The 27,430-nt window shown below is 51.3% G+C and overlaps 1 protein-coding gene across 9 annotated transcripts in view; it reads left to right on the top strand.

The window, feature by feature from the left end:
* The window catches only part of DOCK9 (dedicator of cytokinesis 9), a 1,161,971-nt gene that overhangs the window by 710,379 nt on the left and 424,162 nt on the right, over nt 1–27,430 (top strand). For all 9 annotated transcript variants that reach the window (XM_078657525.1, XM_078657521.1, XM_078657523.1 and 6 more), the window contains exons 26-27: nt 5,383–5,508; nt 11,584–11,655. In XM_078657525.1, the coding sequence (XP_078513651.1) occupies nt 5,383–5,508; nt 11,584–11,655 (198 nt within the window). The remainder of the gene's footprint in view (nt 1–5,382; nt 5,509–11,583; nt 11,656–27,430) is intronic.

Here is a 27,430-nt window from a genome sequence, read left to right as displayed (position 1 = left end):
GAGTGTGACAGAAAAGCTGCCAATTTTCCATTTTAAAAACAATTATTTTCCTATCAATTGTTGTTACAACTTACTTGATGATTTTGTTCATCACCCCTTCACTACAGAAAAGACAGCTTGGTGATCTTTCAGAAACATGTCCCTATTTATGGTGTTTGTGTTATAATATGGCGGCCCTCTCTACAATGGTTTCTGTAAATGTGCCTTTATTCATTCAAGCAGGTGGTGGGTAGTCCATCATAAACTATTACCTTGATGTTTTCTCTTGTGAAAACTCTTACTCTATCAACAATCTCAGTCAGGATGGTGTTTTAGCAGGTTGTTGGGGGTAGTTAGGATCCACATATTGGAAAGAACATTTTGGTTACCTTATTCTGACAGATGGGTACACTGTAAGGCAGAGCCTACACTGCCTTCATAAACTGTGTAAGCTAGTTGTTGGAACGGTAAAAAGGTGCAGTAACTACCAATTACTTGAAGTTGCATGATTTTTCCTCACACTTGTTGGCGGCTACCTCCGGAAGCTTACTCTGATATTGCTATCTTAAACCCATTTTTAAATTGCTTCTAATTTTGCACAGAAATAGCCAACTTACATAAAGTATCTGATAGAGACTACTAGCTGTAGATTCCTTAACATAAAATTATCCCCAGGCGTAAGACTAGATCCAGAAAATTTTCTTTGCCACAGCATCTCTGCGTGCTGGGGGGCGGTACCACGTGACTCCGCCCTGACGTCGTCCGCAGGCGTGACGTCAGCAAGGTCACATAAGCCCCACCCCGGCGTGCCGACGTCAGTTTTCTCCTTTTCTGCGTGCAATGCTGATCCGGATCGTGTCCCTGACCTTTTCAGGCCTTCTTTTTACGCTTTGCGTTGAGGAACAGTGTGCGAATGCCTTTGGGCTTTAAGACGTGTACTTCTTGTGCTGGTCAGATGTTGGCGACGTACCCTCACCCCATCTGTATGTGGTGTTTGGGCGAGCACCATGACTCTACGGACTGCGATGCTTGTCAGTACCTCAAACCGAAGCGCCGGATGAAATTGCGGTTGGCCCGCTTGTCCAGGTCGGTGTCGTCCCAGCGTCCGTCCCCTACTTCAGAAGCCATTAGCCTCCGATTCCGACTGCGGCATCGCCCTTTGCCATGGCCCCAAGGGCATCGCTCGCCAACTTGTAGCTCCTGTAGCTTGTCTCTGAGGCCCTGTCCTGGTTCGGCAGAGGGTGTGAGTTCCCCTCGGGACGTGCGCCCTCGCCTGTCACCACCCTATCCGGCGTCGGGGCGAATAGGGCCCAAATGACAGCCTACACTGTGGCTCTGCAGGCTTCTTTGGCCTTTTCTCCACCTCCTGAGACGTCCACGGATCCCTTGCCTCGTGCGGGGTCTTCTGCGGAGTCGCCGGCGACTTCGACCCCGGCGCCGACTGGTTCAGCTTCAGGTTGTAGAAGAGTGGTGTTGTTGAGGTGTGGTCCTCCCATCTCCGGCCCATGGCATCCCTACGGAGCTCCGTGTGGGATTGCAGGAGATCGCCGGGACTCAGGCCTCGCCCCCGAGTCCCCCTCGGTCTTCTGAGCAGGCATCTGCCTTGCCAGAGACCGAGCCGTCTTCTTTTCGGCGCTGAAGGATTTCCTCCCCGGTGCTGGCGGTTCCGCGGGTGGAGGCCGGGGCCTGGGTTGCTTTCCCGAGTCCCTCTCGATCTTCTACGCAGGCGGCTGCCTCGTGTGAGGTCGAGCCGGTGAAATTTTGGCACCGTTCCTTAGCCGTACCGGCTGCGACCCTTCTCCATTCTCCTAGGGATCACGTGGTGGTGGAGTTCAGATCGGCGGCGCCAGTGTCCACTTCGGTGCCGATCGACTTCAAGCCGGTGCCTGTGGAGGACTCCACAGTGCCGTGCCGGTGTCGGATCCTCGACTCGTCTTCCAGGGAGGGCTCCTCACCGTCCCCGCGGCCTCAACCCTCGGACCCTTTTTTCCACAGCTCGCTGTTTGATGATCCGCCAGCTTCTCCGCCTTCCCCAGAGCCCCCTCAGGTCCCCCACTCGTCCGCGGATCCTCCGCTCTTCAGGGGCTGGCCGTTTATCCCTCCAGCTGGACTTGGGGACAGACGGCTTAGTTTACAGCCGTCACCCACAGAGGAATTGCTTTCTCCCCCGCGACGCCCTACGGAGGTGAGTTTCGCCTTTGTTTGGGCCATTTCTACGGCCGCTGGCATTCTGCGGATGGGTGACCCCGTCACCTCACTCCCTACGGATCATCTGTTGGAAGTTCTCCACCAGGGCTCTGGCGGACGGGAGCTGCTTCTTCCATTCGAAGCTTCACTCCACAATTCTCTTCTGGGGTCCTGGGGGTGTCCTGCCACGTGTGACCCGGTGCCTCAGCCACTCCTACACTGCCACCGTCCTGCTCCGCACGATCCAGTCTGCCTTTCGTTTCACCCTTCTACCCAGGGCCTTCTTCTGCAGGCTGCCTTTCCTTCCTTGCCTTCTGTGTTGTTCCCTCCGTCGCGGGAGGCCCGGTGGTTGGATACATGGGAGTGTAACATCTTCGCTTCCTCCAGTGCTGCTTTGCGAGCGCTCAACACACTTTGTGTGCTGGCCAGGGCTACCCTCCAGCCTGTGGTATTCTGTGGAGTCCCTTCTGTCTAGCGTCTCCCACGAAGGTGCCCGCACTGATCTGCGGCACCATGTGTTGGATGGTAGAGAGTTGGCCGCGTTTATTCTCAGTGCGGCCTTGAAAGTTGCCGATGCTCTCGGCCGCACTATGGCCAGCTCTGTGGCTCTCCATCGCCATGCTTGGCTGCGGGATTGTGTTCTATTCGGTAGTGTCTTGTTGACCTGCCCTGTGATGGGGTTCTTTTGTTTAACACCCACGCGGACTCCGCCATTCAATGTCTCCTTGCGGGGCTCCGTCCTCCTCCCCCTCCGTAAGCTTGGTTTGTTAATCCTCCGGGATTGATGCGAGGCGTTATCCCACATTTTTCCTGGAATCTGGTGTTTTGATTAACCCATCGGTGTGTTCAGTGTGGTTTGATGTGCCTTCGGGGTCCCTGGGTTGGCCCCTCTCTACTGTTGGTTGCTGGTACAGCCCCCCGGCAATTGTGTATTTTTTGGCTGCTTGATAAGCCGTCTGTGGTTCTATCCGCTGGTCCTTATGTTCTTGTTCTCTGATGCAGGATTTTTTCCCTAAGAGTGGTTCCCATGTTTTCTTTGGGACATGTCTTACCCTATGTGGGGTACTTGTAGCTATTGTATAGCTCTGTCCTACTCTGGGAGGGTGTGGACTCCTCTTTGCGGGTTCCTCGCCTTTCCTGGCTTCGCTGTATACCGCAGGTGCAGTTTCTTTGCTCCTTGTCTGGGTGTAGCTTGCGCTGCTCCAGGTTTTGTCAATCAGTATGCACTGTATTGCTTGGCCAACTTTGGCATGCCGTCTGCGGCATTGTGCCGGGGTGTTTCCGCCCTTTTTTTGTCTGGTGTATCGGCCTGGTCCTCTGTCTGGTGTTCCAGGGTGGATAGGATTTCCTGGTATTTTCCTGTATTCTGGTTGACGGCTTTAGTCCGTCCTATGTAGTTCTCCTCTTCTCTTCTGGCTGATCCCACTTCTTTTGTGGGTCGGTTTATGTCCGGAATGGTCTTCCTTTAGGGGTTGTTCTGGATTTCCCTGGCATTTGCCTTCGCCTTGCGCTCGGCATTGGTCTGGGCGCTCGGCTTCATGGTATTGCCTGAGGCCGGCTACGCACGCCTGCTCTTTCTGGTCCATGGCCGGGGGCCTTGGCATGGGCCCTTGTGCTCCTCCCTCTTGTTTATGCCTGCCCTTCTTGACTGTGGAGCTGTTCCTGGCTTGTCCGCTGACTCGAAGCTGTGGCCGGTTCAGCTGTCCCCTTCACTGTGTGTGTTTTCCTTTGCCTCCATTTCTACCTCTTCTCCTTGGAGTTTCGGGGTGATTCTTTTCTTCCTTGGTACTCCTCTGCCGTTGTCTGTCCCTCCGGGGCATTCTGGCAGATGTCCTTGGTACCTTGGCTGGGCTTGGGGTGTCCTGGCCTCCCTTCGCCTCGTCCTTGCTTCCTTCTGCTTGGTGAGGGCTGGGCCACCCTTCTTGTCCCCATTATACATCCCCTGCTGGGGTCCTGTGTTTCTTCCTCCTGGGAGGCTCTCTCGCAGGCCTTCCTCCCTTCTGAGTATGGCTAGAGTATCTATTCTATGTTAAGGAATCCGCGGCTAGTAGTCTCTATCAGATGTACTAGTTACTTCCCTTCGGTAACGATTTATCTGGTAGAGACGATTCTTGCAGCAGATTCCTTCACGACCCGCCCTTCCTCCCCGTTCTGAGAGGACTTTTAGCTTGGTCTTCTGCACTTGCATGCCTCTGGGTGTTTTGCCTTCTGCGAGTGCCCTCTTTCACTTCCTCCCAAGTGGGATGCTATGTTTTGTTTGTTTGATCCACTCCTTCCTTTCTGATGAATGGTTGGTGATTTCATGGGTACTTCTACGTCCCTGCACCCTGGTCTTCCAGTGTGGGGCCTACTCTTGCTCTTCTTCCTTTTCATTGCTTGAACTTTGACTCCTATGCAGTCCTCTGAGTTGGGGTCTCTTGGCTGTGCCTCGGCCCTTAGCTCTTTACTGGGGATCCACTCTCCTTTCTGGTGTTGTCTTGGTGGAAATTGTTGTTACTTTTCTGTTCTGTCCTTGTTGTCCTTCACTGTTTCTGGACAGTGGTTGCAGGCCTCTTCGTCTACTGTGAAATTTTTCACATGCTTTCTGCCCCCAGGGAGGCTGTTGTATTTGCTTGCAGGGTTGCTTCGCAGTAGCTGTGCTCTGCTCTTTTCTTCTATGACTTTTGGTGCCATACTGCCTGGTACTCCCCTGGATGGTGCTGTTGCTCACCATTTGTTTCTTTCCTTTCTGTTTAGCAGATTTTTTCGCACACTGTTCCCATATTCTCTCAGTTCATTTTTGTGATGGCTCTGTGTTGTGGCGCGGAAAAGTAATCCGAAGAAAACTGACGTCGGCGCGCCGGGGTTGGGCTTATGTGACATTGCTGACGTCACGCCCGCAGACGACGTCAGGGCGGAGTCACGTGGTAAACATCCCCCCTCCGGCGCGCAGAGATGCTGTGGCAAAGAAAATTTTCTGGATCCAATGTTACGCCTGGGGATAATTCTACCTTAGGGAATCTGCGGCTAGAATCGTCTCTACCAGATACATCGTTACCGAAGGTAAGTAACTCGTACATTCAACTTTATTGTTGGGCAAATTAAATGTATTCAACATTTTTTAGAGGTTTGGTGCATTGTGCTAGTTTTTCGCTCATATAGGAATTTAGCTCAACTATTGTTACTTTGTATGCATCAAAGATCATTTATGAACACTGATGATTTTTTTGTCTTTAGTATGTGTATAAAGCTGAGCCATACATTTCCTTGGAATACAAAACAGTACATGAAGAACTGACCAAGGCCATGACTACCATTCTGAAACCCTCTGCAGATTTCCTAACAAGTAACAAGCTATTAAAGGTATGTACAGCAACTGCAGAGACAGCCTGCCTCAATTCCTAACGTTTATTTTACAGTGTGTTGTAATTCCTTAATGAATTTAGAGGCTATACTAATTCCTTCCTTTTTTCCGTATTCTCCTCGGTTTCCAAGCATGCCCATCTTGAAACAAGAGTATGTTTATGAATCCATGCTGTTTTCTTTACACATCATGTTTATGGTCTTGAATGATAAATGCCTGACGCTTCTTCCCACATGATATCGTTAAAATGGTATGCAAGTAAGCATTGTAGATGAGGAGCAGCAGGCATTTTTCAAATAGGAAAAATCTGTAACATTTCCATTCAGTGAGGAGCCTGCCAACACATGCATTATTTTGTGCTTATAAGGTGACAAACTGTTTATTCATAAACTATCTTGTAAATATAGAGCCGACACTCCTGATAGTAGCTGGTGTGTATCCATTAAAAAAACGCTGGGTCTGGAAAACACCCTTTTCTAGGTAAATAATTCCTCCACCCTTGCCCATGGATTGCCTTTGAGAGAACCGCCCTGTTAAACTAGTCCCTATGGATTTAGAACCCAGAACCTTTTCAAAAAGCTGTCCTGGTGCGTTATAATAAACCCAGGACATAGACTGTCCTTTTCTGCTTTTAAACATTGAGTTCCTTGTTATTGTTTTTCTGTTGTCTGTTAGAAACTGGCTTTCTCTTTAGACATACAAGACTTGCTGTTTCATATTAAACTGCATTGGTCTACTTTATTTGAATTATGTGATCTTTATTAGTTTTTTTTTTTATCAGGCAATGATAAGAGTATTCCCATACCCTGTTAAATGCATGACTCCGGTAAGATTATACGACCCTGCATATCCACATACATAGATAACTTCTATTTGATATTCTGTGCTGCACAATCTGACCATCTGCAAGTCTATTAAAAAAGAAAAGGTTAATCCTCCCTTGCCTCACTTGATACAAGTCTTAAAATAGTGAATGCATCAGTTGCTCATGAAGAATGCCCAGACCACTCAAAGTTTTGGCCAATCATCCCTGTCTTTAAAATTAAAGTCTGGAGCACCCACGTAGCCTGACACTGCGCCATCCAAACTCTTTCTCGCTGAAATTATCAAATAAACTGGTCATCCACAAAACATGTCTATTAAGGGAAGTCTTCGATATAATTCTGTACTGAACTATTCTCTCTTGTGCCTTAAATTCATTATGGACTCTAGACTAACTCTGTTTGTAAACTGGTTGAGCTAATCCAAGTTATTTCCTTGCTGTTCTTCTCGTCTTTCCTAGTGATCACCTTCCATCTATGGAAATGCATCTTCTATTTCTCGCCCTTATTACTTTACTTCTCTTCCAACATCGTGCTTTGAAGTGGTCATTTGGCAAGAAGTACGCCCTTTATAAAACTCCTTAAGTAAAACAAATATATCCATCCCAACTCCATTACTAGGCCAACCAGGCAGTCATTTATAAGGGCATTGGCATCAACGGCAGTCCCTGTCAATGCATTTTACTCTTTGCTGCAGAGCTGCATCGTAAGGACGCAGCTATGCAGCAAACAATATTCCTTTTTTCTTTTCAAAATGAAAAAAAAGAAATGTTCTCCTCACCCTGGGAGCCTTCTATAATGGCTAGAGGAGCATTAGAATGGTTTTACTTTTCCTTACCTGCAGGTTTTACCTGGCGGTAGGCAACAGTAAGAAATTACAACATGGCCGCCCATCTAAATTGGGTGAGCAGACATGTAGCCATTACTCCAACTGCCCTTACTCCCCAGGGCCATCAGAGAAGTTTGGCCTCGGCGGAGACAGAGTAGTATCTGCTGTGGACAAATTTAGGGTCCGCCTGCAATTAAATTTGTTGGGTGGACCACTATATTGGTGGGGAGGAAACCCCATCGCTGTTGGGATGGAGTACTCTCAATGCCAATATATAAATCAATCCCTAAGATACTTACTTTCGGTAATGCTCTTTCCGGTGGACACTCTAACTGTGCATTCCTAACAGCCCTCCTACATTCCCGTTCTGTGGAGTGGCCTCTTTATAACACTTAAAGAGGTCCCAAGTTAGGAATCTTTACACTGGTACTCACAATTGTTTTACTCTATGCATTTGAGGGTGCTGAATGAGTCAAGCAAGAAACTGACGTCAGCGCGCAGGGTTGGCTCTCGTATGCGGCTCCACACTTCCAAGCATTACAAAGCCAGCTTGGAGTCGTATGGTGCCACCTACAGGTGAGAGTGATCATTGCTGAAAATACTTCTAGCGCCAGTGTGACACCTTGCAATTATTCTAAGGTGAGGAATTTGTAGATAAACAGAGCCTCCACCAGAAGGCGTTTTACCGGTAAGTAACTGGGTCATCAGTGCAGTTCTGTTATGCGGATTGACAGGAGTGATCTGTGGATGGAAATTTTTGTATTTTTTGTGTGCTTATGTATGTTGTTGTGTTCTATTCACTTGAATAGGTGTATCACGTCAAATAGAAAGGTTTTAATTGATTTCCTATTAACTCATTTTGAATGTTTTAATACATGGTAGGGTTTAGATTTTACATTTATTTAATTTCGGATGTTTACAGTATTTATTGTAGTGGTGATTTAGAACCTCTGCTGTTGTCCACTGCTGTGATTAAAAATCTCAGAAGACATTAAGTTTATCATGGGAGAAAAATAATAAAATAGTATCCATATAGTAAAATATTTTAATCAGCAGTTGGTGCTAAGAATTTGAAGTGTACAATAATTAAACACGTTTGCTGACCCATTGTTAGAAATGGGATCTCTGGCTGGCCAGGGCTTGCGCCAAAACCAGGCAGAGACCACCACTCTACGTCAGGGCAAGGTAGTTACACGCCAAGATAACCCCTGCTCACCCCCTTGGTAACGTGACACAAGCAGTAAGGCTAAACTCGGAGGCAATGTGAGTTAAGTGTTTGCGCACGCACCCCCAACAACACCACCCAGGGCCCACCACAAAGGAAACTCCACACAAGGTTATATGTAAAAATAGCCTTTGTATTGTACAAAACACATTAGATAATAAATACGCACTTTACAATGTGCCATAGGCACGGGCAGAATTTACAGGGGATAAGGTACATGGGTCAGGGCCTCGGGCGCCACTGTCAAGAATAAACACTTGTAGAACTAGCACTTGGTAGAATTAGAACTTTGTAGGGATAACCCTTAGCACATAGAACAATTGTAGAACCAAATAGAAAATAAAGCACACAACCAGTAACCACTGGTAACAGGTAAGTACCACCTACGCAACCAAAACCACCTTAGGAGAATGTCACGCAGGGAACCAGAACCTTACTAGCAACACCTGTACTAGAAAGAACAACCACCTAAGTATCACTATACATTTAGGGGTATAAGCATGAACACATTACACATGATGCATCACAACATTCAGAGGTGTAGGGAAGAAAACACATGATGCATAAACATACATTCAGCGGTGTAAGGAAAAGCACATGACGCATTAAAAACCCATTCAGATTTGCAGCAAAGAACAATTGCGCAGAAATTACGTAGGCCAAAACATATAGCTGTCCCCAGGCCAACTGGCCTCTCTGGGGCTGAAACGCCCTGTGTCCCAAAGTCAGGGCAGGCTGCGCAGGCAGCCAAAGCAGATTTGCACCAGGCCTAAACGTAGCAGCTGCCCACTAAGTGCTGGGCAGCTGTAGCAGGGAGCCTGGCACCAACGTGCCTCCTGGCTCTTCTCTTGGGGCTCACAATAAAACCACTGGGCCCAAGAACAATGTGGGAGCCTCGCAGGCTCTAGCAACCAAAACATTGGTGGCCCCGTGAGCCTCGTGGGCTCAAGAACAGATACTTGGGGGCCTTAGGAGCCTTGTGGGCTCTGCACACAAACTGCCCCCTTGGAGCCTCGTGGGCTCGAAGAAAGAATGCCCCCGGTCGTGGGAGTCCCTTCTCTGGGGACTCAGAATCAACAACTGCCCTCTGAGCCTTGCAGGCTCAATCAGGAATGCCCCAGGCGTTGGAGCCTCTTGTGGGCTCTGGATTCAATTGGGCCCGTCGTTGGAGTCCCCCCTTCTGGGGACTCGGAAAAGCAATGGCCCCTGGAGCCCTCTCGTGGGCTTTGAATACAATGGCACCTTCGGTGGAGTCCCTCTTCTGGGGATTCGAAAAAAATAAATGCCCTCGTGGGCTCTAAACAATAAAATGCCTCCTGAGCCTCTCGGGGCTCTTAACATGTGCCCCGACGCCCCCTCCTTCCCACCGGAACACAGGGCCCACTCACCGGAGGTTGCTGGGCTGGACTCCGTCTCCCTCGGTCCGGGCGGCAGGGCAGCAGTGCGGCACCCGCGGGGCTCTCCTCGCCGGTCGGGAGCTGCTGGTAGTTGCCTGTGGAGGCGGGGTGGGCTCCCGTCCTCCTCTGGTGCTGGCGAGAGGTCCGGGGCTCTCCCTTCCCTCGGGAGCCCCGGGCAGGACCCGGCAGGCTGCTTCCAGCTTCCTGTTTGTGGCGGGCCTGGCCCCGTCACGCCACAGCCTGCCTGACTTCCGGGTCAGATCTCGGACCGGCAGCCAATCACAGCGCGGCCCAGGGTATGACGTCACAGGGGTGTCCCGGGCCGGCCAGCGGTGATTTTCCCTGGAAAATGAGGGGTAGGCTCCCTCTTGAATTTAAATATAAAGCGAGGTCAGCTCTCGCTTGGGCAATAAAAAGAAAATAGCGGCAAGGTCCCTGGCGGGTTGGGCACTCGCCAGGGATTCCAAACTTGCAATCTGGCAGGGAAAATGCCGGGTGGGCACCGGCTACAGCAGAAAGTGCTCCCAAGGCGCTAGGGGGATAATTACAGCACTCCCAAGCGCTAGTGGCCAAATAAAGCGCTCCCAAGCGCTAAAGAGAGAAATCCGGCGCTTCCAGGCGTTATAGGGCAAAGTTCAGTCCCAAAGTCCCTAAAGACAAGCAAAAGTCCTTCAGGAGGGCTGGGCCCAGGTGCCTGCTCACAGGGTCCTCCTAGGCAGGGAGGCAATCCCCAGTGGCGGTCCTCCTGGTGCCCAGCAGCAGCAGTAGGCCCCCCCTCTAGAGTAAGATCAGAAAGAGAACATTTTCATGGGGTCACAGCCCCTCTTTTATACACCTTTTCCCTTTGTCTTTGTGTGCAGGGTGGAGGGGAAACCAGTCGCAGCTGGTTTTGGAGCACTTTTGATGTGCCCAGCCAACCTTCCTATTCACTGGCCAGGCTAGGGTCATCAGTCGCACCACAGGGGGCGGAGCCAGCATTGTGTGGGGAAAGCCCAGCCCTATTCAGGTCCCAGGTGCACCACTCCCTCACATCAGCATGCTAATTTCAACACTCACCACCGGGGCAGACCCATCATGACTCATGGAGCCAGGCTCACCAGCCAGCTCCAGCCAATCACAAGCCAGACACAAATTACACAAACATGCCAACTTCTAGAAGTGGCACCTCAACACTAGACACAATCACGCCTCATACATTATTGCGCAGCATTTAATCACACGAGTCCGCAAATACCAAACTCGAGCCTGCACTCCCCACGCATCAGGAACTACCAGGGACACATACATTCCCCATGCATTCCTTTGGGAGGGCAGGCCAACCTCACCACACGCACCCACTTTACCCTGGGACACAGTGGTAAAGTGCGCAGAAACCAAAAATCACTATCACCAGGTCACATAACGAAAGCAAAAAGTTTAGGGGTGAACCTGCCAGAAGGACCAAGTCCAACACCCATTCTTAACATAAATAAGTACATACCAATGAATCGTGTTTCGTACAATTGACAAACATATTTTGTAGTTTCTGAAAAAAGTTGTAAATATGTATATTTTGAGTAGTATTTTTAAGTATCTGAAATATTCACTGTCTGTGTATCTCTAAATATGCCTCAAATAGACAAGGATTAGCAGAGAATGGAAGTAGATCAGTGTGATGAAAAGAGGCAAATGGAGACCACAAATTAGACCTTTACATTTTTACTTTCTATATAACCCCTTTGCTTTAGCTTTGTTTTTAGTCTTACCCATTAATAACCAAACAATCTGCTGAAAGCAGCTAAATCTTTTGCTTTCTTTTTCAGTATTCCTGGTTTTTCTTTGAATTGTTGATAAAATCAATGGCCCAGCATTTAATAGAAAACACCAAAGTTAAGGTATGTAACAGCTATGAAACACTATGTGAAGTTTTGCTTGCAGCGTAACGTGATTTGTTTTGTTGTAACAGGGTAATTGGTCGGATTCCAAACTCGTTAATCCAGTCGATGCATTCGAAACATTCAATACTCTTCAGCATCTTTAGGGTGCAAACCCCACTATTGGGTGAGCACATCAAGGAGTGCTCTTCAGGAAAGAGATGCAGCCCTCAACTGAGGTGTTTCTTCAGTATCATTGATCAGAAAAGTGCAAGACTTACTCATTACTTTGTTGCACTGGCAGTAGAAGAGAGGAGCTCTGTAAGTGGCTACAGTGGCTTAGCTAGACCTAATGCCACCTGGGGCGATCCCTGAGTTTGCCGCCCGGTGCAGCTAAAAGAGCGAGGTGTCACTCGACAGATGACTTGTTCTGGAGGGTGGCGGTCGAGAGACGACTTGTTCTTGTGTGGGCGGAGGTTGGTAGTTGATGGACGACCTGCTCACCTCCACCTCCCCCAAATAGAGTGCCGCCCTAGCTACGCCACTGAGTGGCTTCTCCTTCTTTGCTCTTCCTCTGGTGGCCAGATATGTGGGAGGTCAACCCAACGATTCTTTCTGAAGATTCGTGGGTGACAGACACACTAAGGGGATGAAAGTTTCACCGATGCCCAGTGAACAATCCTAGCTGTAGACCTGCACTGGCAACAGTGCTCCTTACCCTCCTCCATGCAGTGGAAGCAGATCCCACCACTTTGTGTCAGTCCTAGTGTAAGGTCAGGAAAGTGAGCATGAAAAGCCTGTGTTCTGTTCTTGATACCTTATAAGCCCTTGGAGCAGTCTGCTCCCTCAGCTCCTGCAGCAATTGCATGAACATTAGCAGTTAATTGGGGTTGTTTATACCTCGCCAAAAGCAAGCCTTCCTCCTCTGATCTTAAATCTGCGCCATCTTTCGTCATTGCACACTCTGCTTCCTGGTCCTGTGAGGGTCCACCAGGGGGAGCCGCTGTGCCTAGGAAGAGAAGCAGGGGGTAGTTGTTGTTTAGCATGTCTGTACTGCACCATGTGATATTATTTTGGGCATTCTTGTACATATCTAAAGACCACAACTTTTTTTAGGAGCAGAATGGCCCCTACAATGCCCCCGTTAATTATTTTTAACGTACCTTTTACATGTTTTTGTACATTTATGTTTAGCCATGTCAGTCAGTCTACGGACAGGATCATGCAGCGGTGAAATAACAAAGCTCATTATAATGTGCTTTGTGTTGGCATTGTGTAGGTGGTTAATATGCCTAGAGTGCTTTTATTTTTATATAATAAGAAAAATAGTCCCTTCTGAACGAGGATACTCCGTAGACCACCTGATTCATTGCAGCAACCTGCAAACAAGCAAAAACAGGAACAAAACAAACCTGCTGCAGACAAACCGGAAGGCACCGTTGAACTAAAGCTTCCAGGAACCTTTGGATTCTTTAATTATGACTTTGCGACAAAACCTGTCATTACGGTTTAAATGAAGCTTCAGGCTGATCTGAAATAGCTATCCTAGAATATGAGCCATTTAGTTTTTTTTACGAAGTTTGTTTTAGGACTAGCCAAAATAAATACCTTCAATTATTTCACTCTTTCCAAAAAAGAATGCCTTAGTCGTTCTTGATCCAATATACCTATACTTTCATTGAATGCAGTTTTACATAGACATGCTCTTTGCGGTGTGATGGCTATTATAGTTCTAAATACCCTCCACCCATGCTTGCACAACCCCACAGTCTGCTGAACTGAAGTGTAGCTTAAGGTTACCTTTCTTTTCCGTTGACTTTTTTATGCTCTATTCGCTTTCTGACACGAGGAAAACACTTAAACGTTTCCAACTGTAAGTATCAGACCTACGGTTAAGATTACCGCGTCTAACTCGAATTTAAAAAGGGATATTTCTTCCCACAGGTGAGATAATTGACAGTTCTGGGAAGTAGATTATGTTGTAGGTCACAAAGCAAGGGCCGGTGAAAATATTGAAACACCCAGATGCCCAGGTCTTTACCATGTTCGCCCTCTTCCTACCCACCCCACCCCCTATGAAAAGCAAAGCCACATTTATCTACTAAAGATGAGCCTCTACATGTAGCATAGAGAAGGAGGAAGTCATAAAAATACATACCAGTGTGTGCGCATGTGCTCAGGTTTCAGCAAAGGGAAGTAGGACAAATCTCTAAGGAAAACTAAGCAATATGTGAAAAGGATAATGATCATGAATATTAATGGCTCTCAATCTAAAGGCATATATAAAGTACGTCAAATTGCCTATGTTGCATTAATTTGCAAATTCAAATATATAGGGTACTTTTCTTCTTGAAGCTTGTTTGTCCTCGTTCTTTGATCAATCATAATGTTGAGGTGTGTGCCCATTCCACACATGTTAACCTCTCTTCGTGGCTTTCTGTATCCCAATGCCGGGGTTACTAGCCTTTGACAGGACTCCCGTCAGCTCCCCTTTCCAGATGTTACTTTTAAAAACACGGATGTTCTTGCCTCAGTCATTCTTGGGAACTGTAGTAGCTCAGATTGGTGACCTGGGCTCACAATAAGCCCCCTGCTCATCTTAGCCTGCTGCCAAGGTAATCTACTGCCTCGGTTGGTGAGTGTGTCTGGTAATAGCTGCAGCTGCCCCCGGTCGCCTGCCCCCTTGGTTGCAGCCATTCCTCCTTGGCTGTGATGCTGCGTGATGCCCCACCTTTTCCTGAAAGGTCATGCAAGATTAAAAATCTGAGAAAATTCCAAAATTTACGGGGCAACAGGTAATTTCCAAATTGTATGCTTTAGTTACATTTCACACTTGGGTGGATTTGGACTATCCCTGCAAATCATTTTATTACACATACATTCTTCTCTTTATATTTTATTATACTATATAATCACAAACAGAAATTGGAAAAGACAAGATAATGTTAAAGCAGGCTAGTGCGCCAGAACTCCCACGTTGTTTTGTAGGTTAGCTACCCAGCTGAATGTACGCTAATGAAGTGCCAATAATGTATCATAAATTCTGGCCTCCAAAAATGAGAAATTATTTTCATATGCAAGGCATGGGCTGCCACAAGGACTAATTTAATCTAATGTCGATTTCTATTAGTAAATATCTCAACCCTTTTTATAATCTTTATTCACTTTTTGTGCCTCTCTGCTGAATTTAGCATAAGTTCCCCAGTTTGGACCCCAGTATTTTTTGTAGCTCTCATAATACCCTGCCCTTAGTTTCATGTTCGATTCGATGTCTCCACCTGTACGTGAGGGTCTTTAAAGGTGCGCCCTTATCACCAAGTTTAAGGAGATGTTTTCAGTAACTGGCCTTCCCTCGGTCTTCACTGTTGAGTTTGAAAATAAGCTTGTACATGGCTAAGTGCTTGGAAAACGTACAACTGCCATTGTATGCCTGTAGGAAATGGGGGTTACCCAGATCTCCAAAGGGGTAGCATGGCATCAAGCGGGCAGGCCAAACTTCGAGGACATGTGAAGCACTCACGCAGTACCCTCAGTCAACACACCAGGCACACCACAAAAGAGGCAGGACACCAGTTTGAGTTGGAAAAAGATACGTAGTTTAATAGGGTTTCCAACCTGCAAGGCAAAAGAATGCAAAACAGTAGTGTCACAACAGGGCGCCAAATGGCGCCAGAGCCAAGCGAATAATGGGGGGAATTATTTACATAGGAAGTAGTCCATGCTGAAAGGAAGAAAAAGGATGGGATCAAAATGTCTTTAGATCTGGGGCCAATCTGGCGGGGCCAACTCAGACTCTCATCCTTAGGGGGGGGCTGTAATTGCAAAATACCACATTAGCATAGATATATATCATGCACAATAACGCCAACCCAACCCCTGTAAAAGAAAACATCAGGGCATCATAGTAAATCCCAACATACAGGAACACCTGCAATAAATCAGCACAGGGATATCAAACATTAGGCGGAAGCATTAATATGCATTGACATCAGTAACATCAACAACAGGGGGTACCCTTAGACATTTCCTATCACCTGGTCACTGTGCAGGACTAACATTCTACTAGGGTCACCTTAAATACCTCTTCAGGCGACTATCACTTCCCTAGAGGGGCAATCAGCCTCATCAACATAACGCCTGGGGATGCCCACCACTAACAGGGGCATTAACTCTAGGCCATCAGCGCACTGGGCGCGAAACTATTGGCCTGAACATCAACCCAGCATTAGCATAAATCCTGGCCCTAACTCTTGGGGCTTTGATAATTCCCTGGGGGACCCAGGGGCACAGTATTAACCTCCAGCCTACACCAGTTCGCTCTTCAGGCTGTTGTCCAGTTCAGGGTAAGTTTACCCTCCAAGGTCTCTAATATCCCAAGTCATGGGGGGGGGGGGGCGGACACCGACCCTGTGCCCCGTTGCCCACTCTACCCTCCACACGGTCTAACATAGGACCCACTCACCGGGGTTCTGGGGGAGGTCTCCTTCTCAGAAGGGGCCAGGCACCGACAATGTGCCTCGAGGCCCCCCTTTCCGCGGCGTCACCCGGGGCCCCTTTTCCTCACGGGGGCCCAGGGGTTTCAAAACGGCCTCTGGGCGGCCACACTCGCCTCACCCGGGCCTCCTTCCCTCACAGGGGCCTGGGGTTTCAACACGGCCTCTGGAAGGCCTCAGGGGATACACGAAGTGTCTGAGCACACGTGGGGGAAGCCTGCCTGGCTTTCCTCCCACGTCACACGGCTCCTGCAGCACAATCGGGGCTCCATCGTCCGCGCGGGAGCCCCGCAGGCATTCTGCTCCTTCAGCCGGCTTTGTTGGAGGAGGCGGGGCTGGCACCGACAATGTGCCCCGGCCCCGCCTTTCTCACCAGCCCCTCACTCAGGGCCGCAGACCGGCGGGGTGGCCTCCCGCTCCGGTCGCTCCAATTCGGGGCTCCCCATTGACCACAGGGGCCCCGCACCAGCACTTCACCTGGGTCCCCCTCCCTCACGGGGACCCAGGGCTCTGCGACGCTCCTCTCGGCCTTCTCGGCCGACAGCCAATCCCCGCGCGGCCTTTCCGGGCTCGGCCGCGCGGACCAATCCGTGCGCGGCGTTGGCGGGGGCGGGCCGATGACGCGGCCGGGCGCCCCCGTCACGTGACGCGAGTGCCGCGGCCTCAGGGCCTAGCGCGGCCCTTCCTTCACTTCGGCGGCCCTCTCCTGGCACCGGGGGCCGCCGCGACAATGCCGAACACGGCAGGGGTCTCCTTGGCGCGCTGGGCCGCGGCGCTGACGACGGCCACAAACTGGGGTAGGCTCCCTTTCTGATTAATTAATTATATAGCGGACAGCGCGCCAAAACGAGGGTAGGCTCCTCCAGCGCTATTTCTCCTCACAGTCTTCTCAGCAACCAGCGCAATTCACAGCGCACTGCTCCTCCCTCTGCCCACTACCTCAGCTCCTTCCTCGGACCACGCTGATGGGGCAGGAATTTAGCACTGCTCCAGCGCTTCGCGATTCCAGCGCTTGTTAGACAGGCTTTTCAGCCCTAGGGGGCCACAACAGTCCCAGGGACCCAGCGCTTCCACAGGGCCTCACAGCACCTCAGCCAGCAGCATTTCTTTTGGGGGCACAATCTTCCCCATGGTGCCTCAAAGGGGCAGACCATCTCACAGCAATTCCTCAGGGGCACACTCCTCACCTCCTGGGCGCTTCTTCACACAGCGCTGGCGTGGTACCCGGTCAAATAGCGTCAGTGACCTGGATAGGGGCCCTCCCTTGTCAGGGGCCCATGGGGACAGCAGAGGGGGGGGTTTATAGGGGTGCAGGGCCCAGCTCACAAGACCATGTGGCGGTAGCACCTCACAGCAGGTCCCCCCTCTATCTTGTCTCAGCGCTGACTGACTCTCTGGTGGCACATCCCCCTTATTTATACCCTCCTCCCTGGCAGTGCCAGAACCTTCTAGAATGTTGGCATAACTAGCCTAAACTGGCTCAAGGGGAGGGGGTGAGCACCCTGGGTGCCAGGCTTTCCCTCCAAATGCTAGGGGTAGCTGGGTAATAATAGCTAGACTGCTGACCTATGGCAGTACAGTGGCAAAACCCATGGCATCCATTTTAAAAACAGTACATTTTAGTCAGGTGCATTTTTAAAATGGGGAAATTTACAAGTGCTCACACCATTACTTGACATTACATTTTTAACAAGGTGTCTCACACCACTCATGGCCTATACAGGTTTAATCCCATGGGGGAGACATTTCAAATAAGGGGGTCAAAAGCGAACATTTTTGGGGGAAAAGGCCAAGTCCAACACAGCTCCCCCCCAGCCAAAAGTCCGGGATAGACAGATCAATACCTTGATGGGCTTCTCTGCTTGGGGCGGAAAAAGGTGGACGCAGGCCGGCTACTACAGGAGCACCTGCAGTCTCTTTTCCACTCTGGAACCCAATGGTTCTCTCTCGCAACCCTCCCTTCTTCAACAAAACCACCCCACTGGTGTTCCCTAGTGGGATGTGGCCAGGTCTGGCCTCTAGGCCATCCAGAAGTCTCTGGCCCTTGTTCCTTCCTAGAGTGGGAGGCTCTAGCCTCAGGCTTGTAATGCTCTTGGACCACTCTCTTCCTTCCAAATTGCCACTGGTCCACCCACCTGGGGTCTACACCCTCAAGCTGACCAGCTCTCAGGGGCGAGGCTCTCCTCCCCCTACCTCTCCTAGGGTTCCGCCATCTCCTTCTCCTGGGGACACCCTCACACAACCACTCTCTCCCCAACCTGGAGTCGAAACCCTCAGGTTGCACCGGTGACAGGGGCGAGTCCTCCCTCTCCCTGCACCCCCTCCCAGAGTTCCGCACCCTCCTAACTGAAGTAGTACCCCTGAGAGTCAACTTTGGGGGGACTCTGAACACAGATGTCCCACCCGCCAGGTCCGGAAAACCCTCAACCTGGCCACCCAACCCAGGATCTGCGCCCTGTGGCTGAGCCGGTGACAGAGGAGAGACCTTGCTCCCTCTGCACCCCCTCCCAGAGTTCCGCACCCTCCCACCGGGAGAAGTACCCCTGGGAGTCTGACTGGTAGGGACCTGGGTTACAGGTACCCCACCCTCCAGGACAGGCAACCCCTGAACCTGGAACCCCAGTCCAGGATCTAAACCCCGTGACTGGTCAGACCCCCGAACCACTGGAGCTCTGGTTACTGATGCTCCGGGTTCTCCTGACACTAGGGGATCCCCTTCACGAGAAGGCACATCGGGACAGCCTAGGCTCCCAACCTGGGGTTCCCTAAAAGAACTCTCCAGGCCCTGTGACTGCAGTTGGGGCACCTCAGGACACCTCCCCGTCTCACTCCCTCCTATAGATGGGATGTGAGGCCCTACAACCCGCCCACTATCCTGGGACCTAGCTGGGCTTCTCACCTCTCCCGCCACGCTGGGTCGGAAGATCCCTGCACCACTCCTTTCTGGATCACTCCCCAATGTCTTCCCAGACGCTCTGGCACTTACCCAGAGGTCTGCCTCCTGTGCAAGTTCCCTGGGGTCTGAGAACCTACACTGCAACAGATGGTGACGCAGACTTGGGACACAACTCCTCAGCATGTGCTCCCGAATAACGGCATGGCACAGCCCTTCCCAATCCTCTACTGCTCTCCTCACCACCCAATCCTCCAATGCAGTCCAACACTCCTCCTCAAACTCTCCCCAGGACTGGTGGGACAGCTTTCCCCTGCCCCTAAACACTAACCCGTCCCCCTCTTCCTCGGAATCAGGCACGGTCTCCTGGGCATCTGGAATGGGACTCCTTGCACTGGACCTACACTCGCTGCCACCACTGGATCCCACCCTCACTGGTGAATCCAGACTACACAACCCACTCTCAGGGGACAACCTACCCACCTGAGCTGATCTCTCTCTGGCGAAGGCCCTCTCCGCCTCCGCCATCCTCCCCAGCGCTAGGACTTTTTCAGTCTCTAGTCGCTGCTCTTCTACCCTCAGCTGCGCTAAGCCCTCGGCTTGCCTGAGCTTTGCCAGCGCCAGCTGATACTCCCTTTCTTCCCTCCTATCTACCCACTCTTCTGGGGACAGGGAAAGGGATGGGGCAGTGCCCCCGGGACTGGACCCAGTGCGAGACTCCCTATCTTCGGTGTCCTCATCAGCTACTGGCGTCTCTGCCCTGTTAAACTCTTCCTCCTCTTCATCGGGGTAACTACTTCCCAGTGTTCTGGATGGGGAGCCCTCTCTCTGGCCTCTAACCCACTGACCCTTCAAAAACTCGGGAGGGTAGTCAGACAAGTCCCCACCAATCTCTAAGGGCTCTCCCCTCTTGAGGGCCTCATAGAGAAACAACTTTCTCCTAATGTTTCCTACTGGGGGTATCCCTCTCTCCTTGAGGAAACCTATGACTTCCTGCTCGGTGTACTCCATCAGTTCCACTTCGTCCAAAACCAACCCCATCGTGGCGAGGTACACCCGAGACACACCCTCCCAGTGGAACAAGGGGACACAATTCCACAACAACACTTTTCAGGAGGAAGTAATAATCTGAAAATCAATACTCAGCCAACAATAATCCCCACAACAAGGCTCTGAATTCTCTCAAAGCTCTACTTGTGGTGTAACCTGTGGCCGCTGTGGTACTGCGCAAACACAAGTCCTATCCCACCGCTCGCCACCAAATGTAGGAAATGGGGGTTACCCAGATCTCCAAAGGGGTAGCATGGCATCAAGCGGGCAGGCCAAACTTCGAGGACATGTGAAGCACTCACGCAGTACCCTCAGTCAACACACCAGGCACACCACAAAAGAGGCAGGACACCAGTTTGAGTTGGAAAAAGATACGTAGTTTAGTAGGGTTTCCAACCTGCAAGGCAAAAGAATGCAAAACAGTAGTGTCACAACAGGGCGCCAAATGGCGCCAGAGCCAAGCGAATAATGGGGGGAATTATTTACATAGGAAGTAGTCCATGCTGAAAGGAAGAAAAAGGATGGGATCAAAATGTCTTTAGATCTGGGGCCAATCTGGCGGGGCCAACTCAGACTCTCATCCTTAGGGGGGGGGCTGTAATTGCAAAATACCACATTAGCATAGATATATATCATGCACAATAACGCCAACCCAACCCCTGTAAAAGAAAACATCAGGGCATCATAGTAAATCCCAACATACAGGAACACCTGCAATAAATCAGCACAGGGATATCAAACATTAGGCGGAAGCATTAATATGCATTGACATCAGTAACATCAACAACAGGGGGTACCCTTAGACATTTCCTATCACCTGGTCACTGTGCAGGACTAACATTCTACTAGGGTCACCTTAAATACCTCTTCAGGCGACTATCACTTCCCTAGAGGGGCAATCAGCCTCATCAACATAACGCCTGGGGATGCCCACCACTAACAGGGGCATTAACTCTAGGCCATCAGCGCACTGGGCGCGAAACTATTGGCCTGAACATCAACCCAGCATTAGCATAAATCCTGGCCCTAACTCTTGGGGCTTTGATAATTCTTTGGGGGACCCAGGGGCACAGTATTAACCTCCAGCCTACACCAGTTCACTCTTCAGGCTGTTGTCCAGTTCAGGGTAAGTTTACCCTCCAAGGTCTCTAATATCCCAAGTCATGGGGGGGGGGGCGGACACCGACCCTGTGCCCCGTTGCCCACTCTACCCTCCACACGGTCTAACATAGGACCCACTCACCGGGGTTCTGGGGGAGGTCTCCTTCTCAGAAGGGGCCAGGCACCGACAATGTGCCTCGAGGCCCCCTTTTCCGCAGCGTCACCCGGGGCCCCTCTTCCTCACGGGGGCCCAGGGGTTTCAAAACGGCCTCTGGGCGGCCACACTCGCCTCACCCGGGCCTCCTTCCCTCACAGGGGCCTGGGGTTTCAACACGGCCTCTGGAGGGCCTCAGGGGATACACGAAGTGTCTGAGCACACGTGGGGGAAGCCTGCCTGGCTTTCCTCCCACGTCACACGGCTCCTGCAGCACAATCGGGGCTCCCTCGTCCGCGCGGAAGCCCCGCAGGCATTCTGCTCCTTCAGCCGGCTTCGTTGGAGGAGGCGGGGCTGGCACCGACAATGTGCCCCGGCCCCGCCTTTCTCACCAGCCCCTCACTCAGGGCCGCAGACCGGCGGGGTGGCCTCCCGCTCCGGTCGCACCAATTCGGGGCTCCCCATTGACCACGGGGGCCCCGCACCAGCACTTCACCTGGGTCCCCCTCCCTCACGGGGACCCAGGGCTCTGCGACGCTCCTCTCGGCCTTCTCGGCCGACAGCCAATCCCCGCGCGGCCTTTCCGGGCTCGGCCGCGCGGACCAATCCGTGCGCGGCGTTGGCGGGGGCGGCCGATGACGCGGCCGGGCGCCCCCGTCACGTGACGCGAGTGCCGCGGCCTCAGGGCCTAGCGCGGCCCTTCCTTCACTTCGGCGGCCCTCTCCTGGCACCGGGGGCCGCCGCGACAATGCCGAACACGGCAGGGGTCTCCTTGGCGGTGCCGGGCCGCGGCGCTGACAACGGCCACAAACTGGGGTAGGCTCCCTTTCTGATTAATTAATTATATAGCGGACAGCGCGCCAAAACGAGGGTAGGCTCCTCCAGCGCTATTTCTCCTCACAGTCTTCTCAGCAACCAGCGCAATTCACAGCGCACTGCTCCTCCCTCTGCCCACTACCTCAGCTCCTTCCTCGGACCACGCTGATGGGGCAGGAATTTAGCACTGCTCCAGCGCTTCGCGATTCCAGCGCTTGTTAGACAGGCTTTTCAGCCCTAGGGGGCCACAACAGTCCCAGGGACCCAGCGCTTCCACAGGGCCTCACAGCACCTCAGCCAGCAGCATTTCTTTTGGGGGCACAATCTTCCCCATGGTGCCTCAAAGGGGCAGACCATCTCACAGCAATTCCTCAGGGGCACACTCCTCACCTCCTGGGCGCTTCTTCACACAGCGCTGGCGTGGTACCCGGTCAAATAGCGTCAGTGACCTGGATAGGGGCCCTCCCTTGTCAGGGGCCCATGGGGACAGCAGAGGGGGGGGTTTATAGGGGTGCAGGGCCCAGCTCACAAGACCATGTGGCGGTAGCACCTCACAGCAGGTCCCCCCTCTATCTTGTCTCAGCGCTGACTGACTCTCTGGTGGCACATCCCCCTTATTTATACCCTCCTCCCTGGCAGTGCCAGAACCTTCTAGAATGTTGGCATAACTAGCCTAAACTGGCTCAAGGGGAGGGGGTGAGCACCCTGGGTGCCAGGCTTTCCCTCCAAATGCTAGGGGTAGCTGGGTAATAATAGCTAGACTGCTGACCTATGGCAGTACAGTGGCAAAACCCATGGCCATGGCATCCATTTTAAAAACAGTACATTTTAGTCAGGTGCATTTTTAAAATGGGGAAATTTACAAGTGCTCACACCATTACTTGACATTACATTTTTAACAAGGTGTCTCACACCACTCATGGCCTATACAGGTTTAATCCCATGGGGGAGACATTTCAAATAAGGGGGTCAAAAGCGAAAATTTTTGGGGGAAAAGGCCAAGTCCAACAATGCCACATAAGCAACAGTTGCTGTAGCACATTTAGTTGACAGAATAAAAAGATATTTCGTGTACCACTGGAACGCTTTCTGCCTTCATTGGTTTTTTTTTTGTTTTTTTTTAAAAACCTTTATTTGAGCAAGCAAGAAGGTACAAGGATGGGCCTACAACCACACGGGCCAGCCGCTAAAAAGGCGTAGACACATATCATATATGCCCGCAGAGGTAACCGTCAATCAACAATGCAATACTCCACAATATATACAGGACAAAAACAGGTTTGATATATATGAAAGAACAAACATACAAAAAGGCGAGAGTGTATCACTGAAGGTCAGCCCAAGGGACGTAAGGGGGGGACAGCAACGGAAGTGCAGTAGCAATATTCTAAGCACTAAGGAGTTCGGAGGGGGGGGGGGGGAGGGGCGCAGAGATCAGGAAGAAGAAGGGGGGAGAGCCGGAGATACCAGCTCAGTCCCTATATGAAGATTCCGGGAACGCTAGCCTAAGGAGACAGGGTAATCTCGATAGTGTCCACAAGGGGAGGAGTACAAATGTCGCCACGGTATTCGTTCCATTGACCCCACACCTTCACCCATGCCCTGGGTCTGCCCCTGGCCACATAGACAGTTTTCTCACGGAACATGGACCAATCCATGTTATCCTCCCATTGCGAGAGGGCAGGGGGCCTGGAGGCCCCCCAGAGTTGCGCAATATCTCGCTTCGCAATCATATAGCCCAGGGTGGCCCATCTAGTCTGTGCCACCGAATAGTCCGTGGGCTCCCAAACATTCAAAAGACAGCGACGAGGTTCCGGACGCAAGGATATCCCTGTCACCACAGTCATCAGATCAAGTACAGCCACCCAATAAGCAGCCACCATCGGGCACTCCCAAAGAATATGCAGGAAAGTAGCACGCAAACCACATCCACGCTTACACAGTCCATCGGAGGAAAAGCCCATCACCATCAGTCGCGGTCCCGTCACGTACACCCGATGAAGGATCTTCAATTGGACCAGACGGAGTCGAGCCGGTATAGCCACCTCCTTCGGAGAGGAGAGGGCCGATTGCCAATCCTCATCATCAAGTTCCAACCCATCTCCCATCCACTGTTCCCGAAGTCGGGCCAATAAGTCAGTCCGATTGTTAATCAACTTTTTATAGATCAGGGAGATAGTGCTATCAGGAAGATGTTCGTCAAGGATACGGTCTTCAAGTGGGGAAGAGTCAGGCGGAATCTCACCAGGAGCAAACACCGAAACCAAAGCGTGCCTGATCTGTAAATAACGAAAGAATTCCCGACTACTCAGGCCGTAGTCAGCCTGGAGGGCCTGAAACGGGCGCACAGAACCCTTAGAGTAGACATCCCCCACTTTAGAGATCCCAATCAAGTCCCAACGGTCAAAACCCTTGGAAGACCAAAGACCGCCCAGACGTTCTGAAGCATAAAGCGGCGTCGCCAACGTCAAGCGATCCTCCCAGCCCAGGCTCACATTCGCGGCACGCCACACCGTCAAAGCAGTCAAAGTAGGTCCCACAAGATGGCGCCCAGCGGAGCGAGAATAGAGCACTCTGTTAAAGTCACCTCCCGGAAGCTGAAGTTTATCCATCTCAAACGCCGGATTACGACCCGGCGAGAACATAGCGTGATTAATAGCGGACAGATGGGAAGCCCAGTAGTATCTCTTAATATCGGGGAGCGCCATGCCCCCATCGTACCACGGGATGGAAAGTTTCGCGAGAGCAATGCGCGGTCGCCCATCCCAAATAAGTTGCCTCTGAAGGCCCTCAATCTCCCGAAAATAGGTCTTAGGGATAGGATCATAATAATTCTGGAGAGCGTAGAGAAACCGCGGTAGTGACATCATCTTAAACAGGGCCGCCCGACCCAGTGGAGACAGGGGAAGCTTGCGCCAACGGGCAACGTCCAAACGGAGCCTAAGCAACGGGGGAAGGAGATTACGATCAAAACGAAGGGACGGGTCCAAGGTAACAAAAACCCCCAAGTATTTGAAACCATCCCGGACCACCTGAAGAGGAAGTCTACTCGGCAACGGAGGCAAGACACCAGATAAAACGTATAGACAGGACTTAGACCAGTTGATGACGAGGCCTGAGTTAGCGCCAAAGGACGCAAGAACGTCAAATAAAACAGATAAAGACTTGCGAGGAGAAGTAAGATACAAGAGGATGTCGTCCGCATAAAGCGAGACGCGGTCTTCGAAATCCGGGGCCCAACGAATACCTTTAAGGGACGGTTCCCAACGGAGCCAGGCCGCCAACGGTTCAAGAGCGAGCGCGAACAACAGGGGGGACAAGGGGCAACCCTGACGGGTACCCCTGCCCAAGGAGAAGGGGGCCGACACTCTACCGTTCACTACAACTTGCGCCAGAGGTTCCGCGTACAACAGTCTAACCCAGCTAATAAACTCGCACCCGAATCCAAATTTCTCAAGTGTCGCCCATAAGTAGGGCCACTCCACAGTGTCAAAGGCCATGGAGGCATCTAGGGACGCCAAAATGGCCGGTTCAGTCAAAAGCCCCGCCCTCGCCAGCGCGCCGTGGAGGCGACGTAAATTCAGAGCAGTGTTGCGATGCGGGATAAAGCCAGATTGATCCGGATGGACCAACTCCCCGAGAACCGAAAGGAGACGGGTCGCCAAAAGTTTAGCCAACACCTTAGGTTCAACATTTAATAGGGATATGGGCCTATACGAGGAACAGAGGTCACGCGGTTTACCCTCTTTGGGAATGACGACGATTGTCGCCAGACGCTGATCATAAGGAAGTATGTTCCGCTCACGAGATTCTAGAAACATGGCGCGGAGATACGGCGCCACCTTATCGGGGCGTAACTTGTACAACTCAATAGGCAAACCGTTCGGGCCCAATGCTTTGCCCGAACGGAGCGATCGAACTGCATTGGCAATCTCATCATTCGTAAAAGGGGAGTCCAAAGCAATACGGTCCAAGTCGGTGACACAGGGCAAAGTGATATCACGCAGAAGAAGGCGGGAGTCGGCAACATCCCTCACAGACACGGGAGCATATACCACACGGAAATATTCCGCAAAACGATCAACAATGGCGGTCGGATCAATCACATTCTCACCACTCGCAGACTGAATCACGGGCACCACACGATTAGCTCTTTCTTTCTTGTCCAACCACGCTAGGAGTTTGCCCGCCTTGTCACCCACATCGTACAATCTGCCCTGCTGCTCACGAAACATCACCTTTGCAGCGTCAGTGACCAGAGATTTATATGCAAACTGTTTTAGACCCAGGGCATGGAGTTTCTCAGGCGTGACACCAGATTCCAACTCGTCCTCCAAAGCAGAGATCTCCCCCTCAAGGTCCACCACCTCCCTCCTCCCAGCCCTCTTAGCTTCAACAATCAAGGAAAGGGCCTGTCCACGAATCACAGTTTTAAAGGCTTCCCACAGGGACACAGCCGAGGAGACCGACCCCTCGTTTTCCAGGAAATATGCATCCATGGACTTGAGCAAGAGGGTACGAGTCTCAGGGGAGGAAAGATACCAAGGGTTAATGGGAGCCACTCGGCCCGCCGCCTCTACCCCAACCTCGAAACGAAGCCAGAGCGGCGAGTGATCAGAAATACCCCTCGGCAAATGTAAAATCTCACGAACCGCCGATGATTGGGCTGCGGGCATCAGGAAATAATCCAGCCGAGACAGACTGCCACGAGCCCCAGAATGGAAGGTGTATTGGAGCTGAGTAGGATGCAACAGTCGCCAGCAGTCCACAAGGCCAAAGGTATCTAAAAACCCACCCAACCACTGCTGAGCCTGCGGGGTATCTCTAGGGGGATGGCGATCGTGAAGGCCGGAAAGCACCGAATTAAAATCACCGGCCAGAAAGAGAGTACTATCAGGGAGATCTAACAAAACTCGGCCCAAGTCAGTAAAAGTAGAGGCCTGCAAACCCGGGGGAACATAAACATTGAAGAGAGATAGGGTGCGGCCCTCATACCTACCCACCAGGACAGTATATCTCCCACGGTCATCATGAATCACCTCATCGATCGCCAGGGGGAGGGAGGTTCGAACAAGAATACCCACACCCCTAGATCCGGAGGTAAACCCCGAGTGCGCCACAAGGCGGTAGCCCCATCTATTCATTGCATAACAAACATTACCAATCAAATGGGTTTCTTGCATGAAAACAATGTCCGGTGACAAACGTCGTATACATTTTAAGACCACACTGCGCTTAATACGATCTCCCAGGCCATTAACGTTCCAGGAAAGAAATTTCAACCCTCTA

Source organism: Lissotriton helveticus, chromosome 8 (assembly GCF_964261635.1).
Source record: "Lissotriton helveticus chromosome 8, aLisHel1.1, whole genome shotgun sequence".
Taxonomy (NCBI): domain Eukaryota; kingdom Metazoa; phylum Chordata; class Amphibia; order Caudata; family Salamandridae; genus Lissotriton; species Lissotriton helveticus.
The sequence above is the reverse complement of the archived record's forward strand: the minus strand, read 5'-3'. Positions and strand labels throughout refer to the sequence as shown.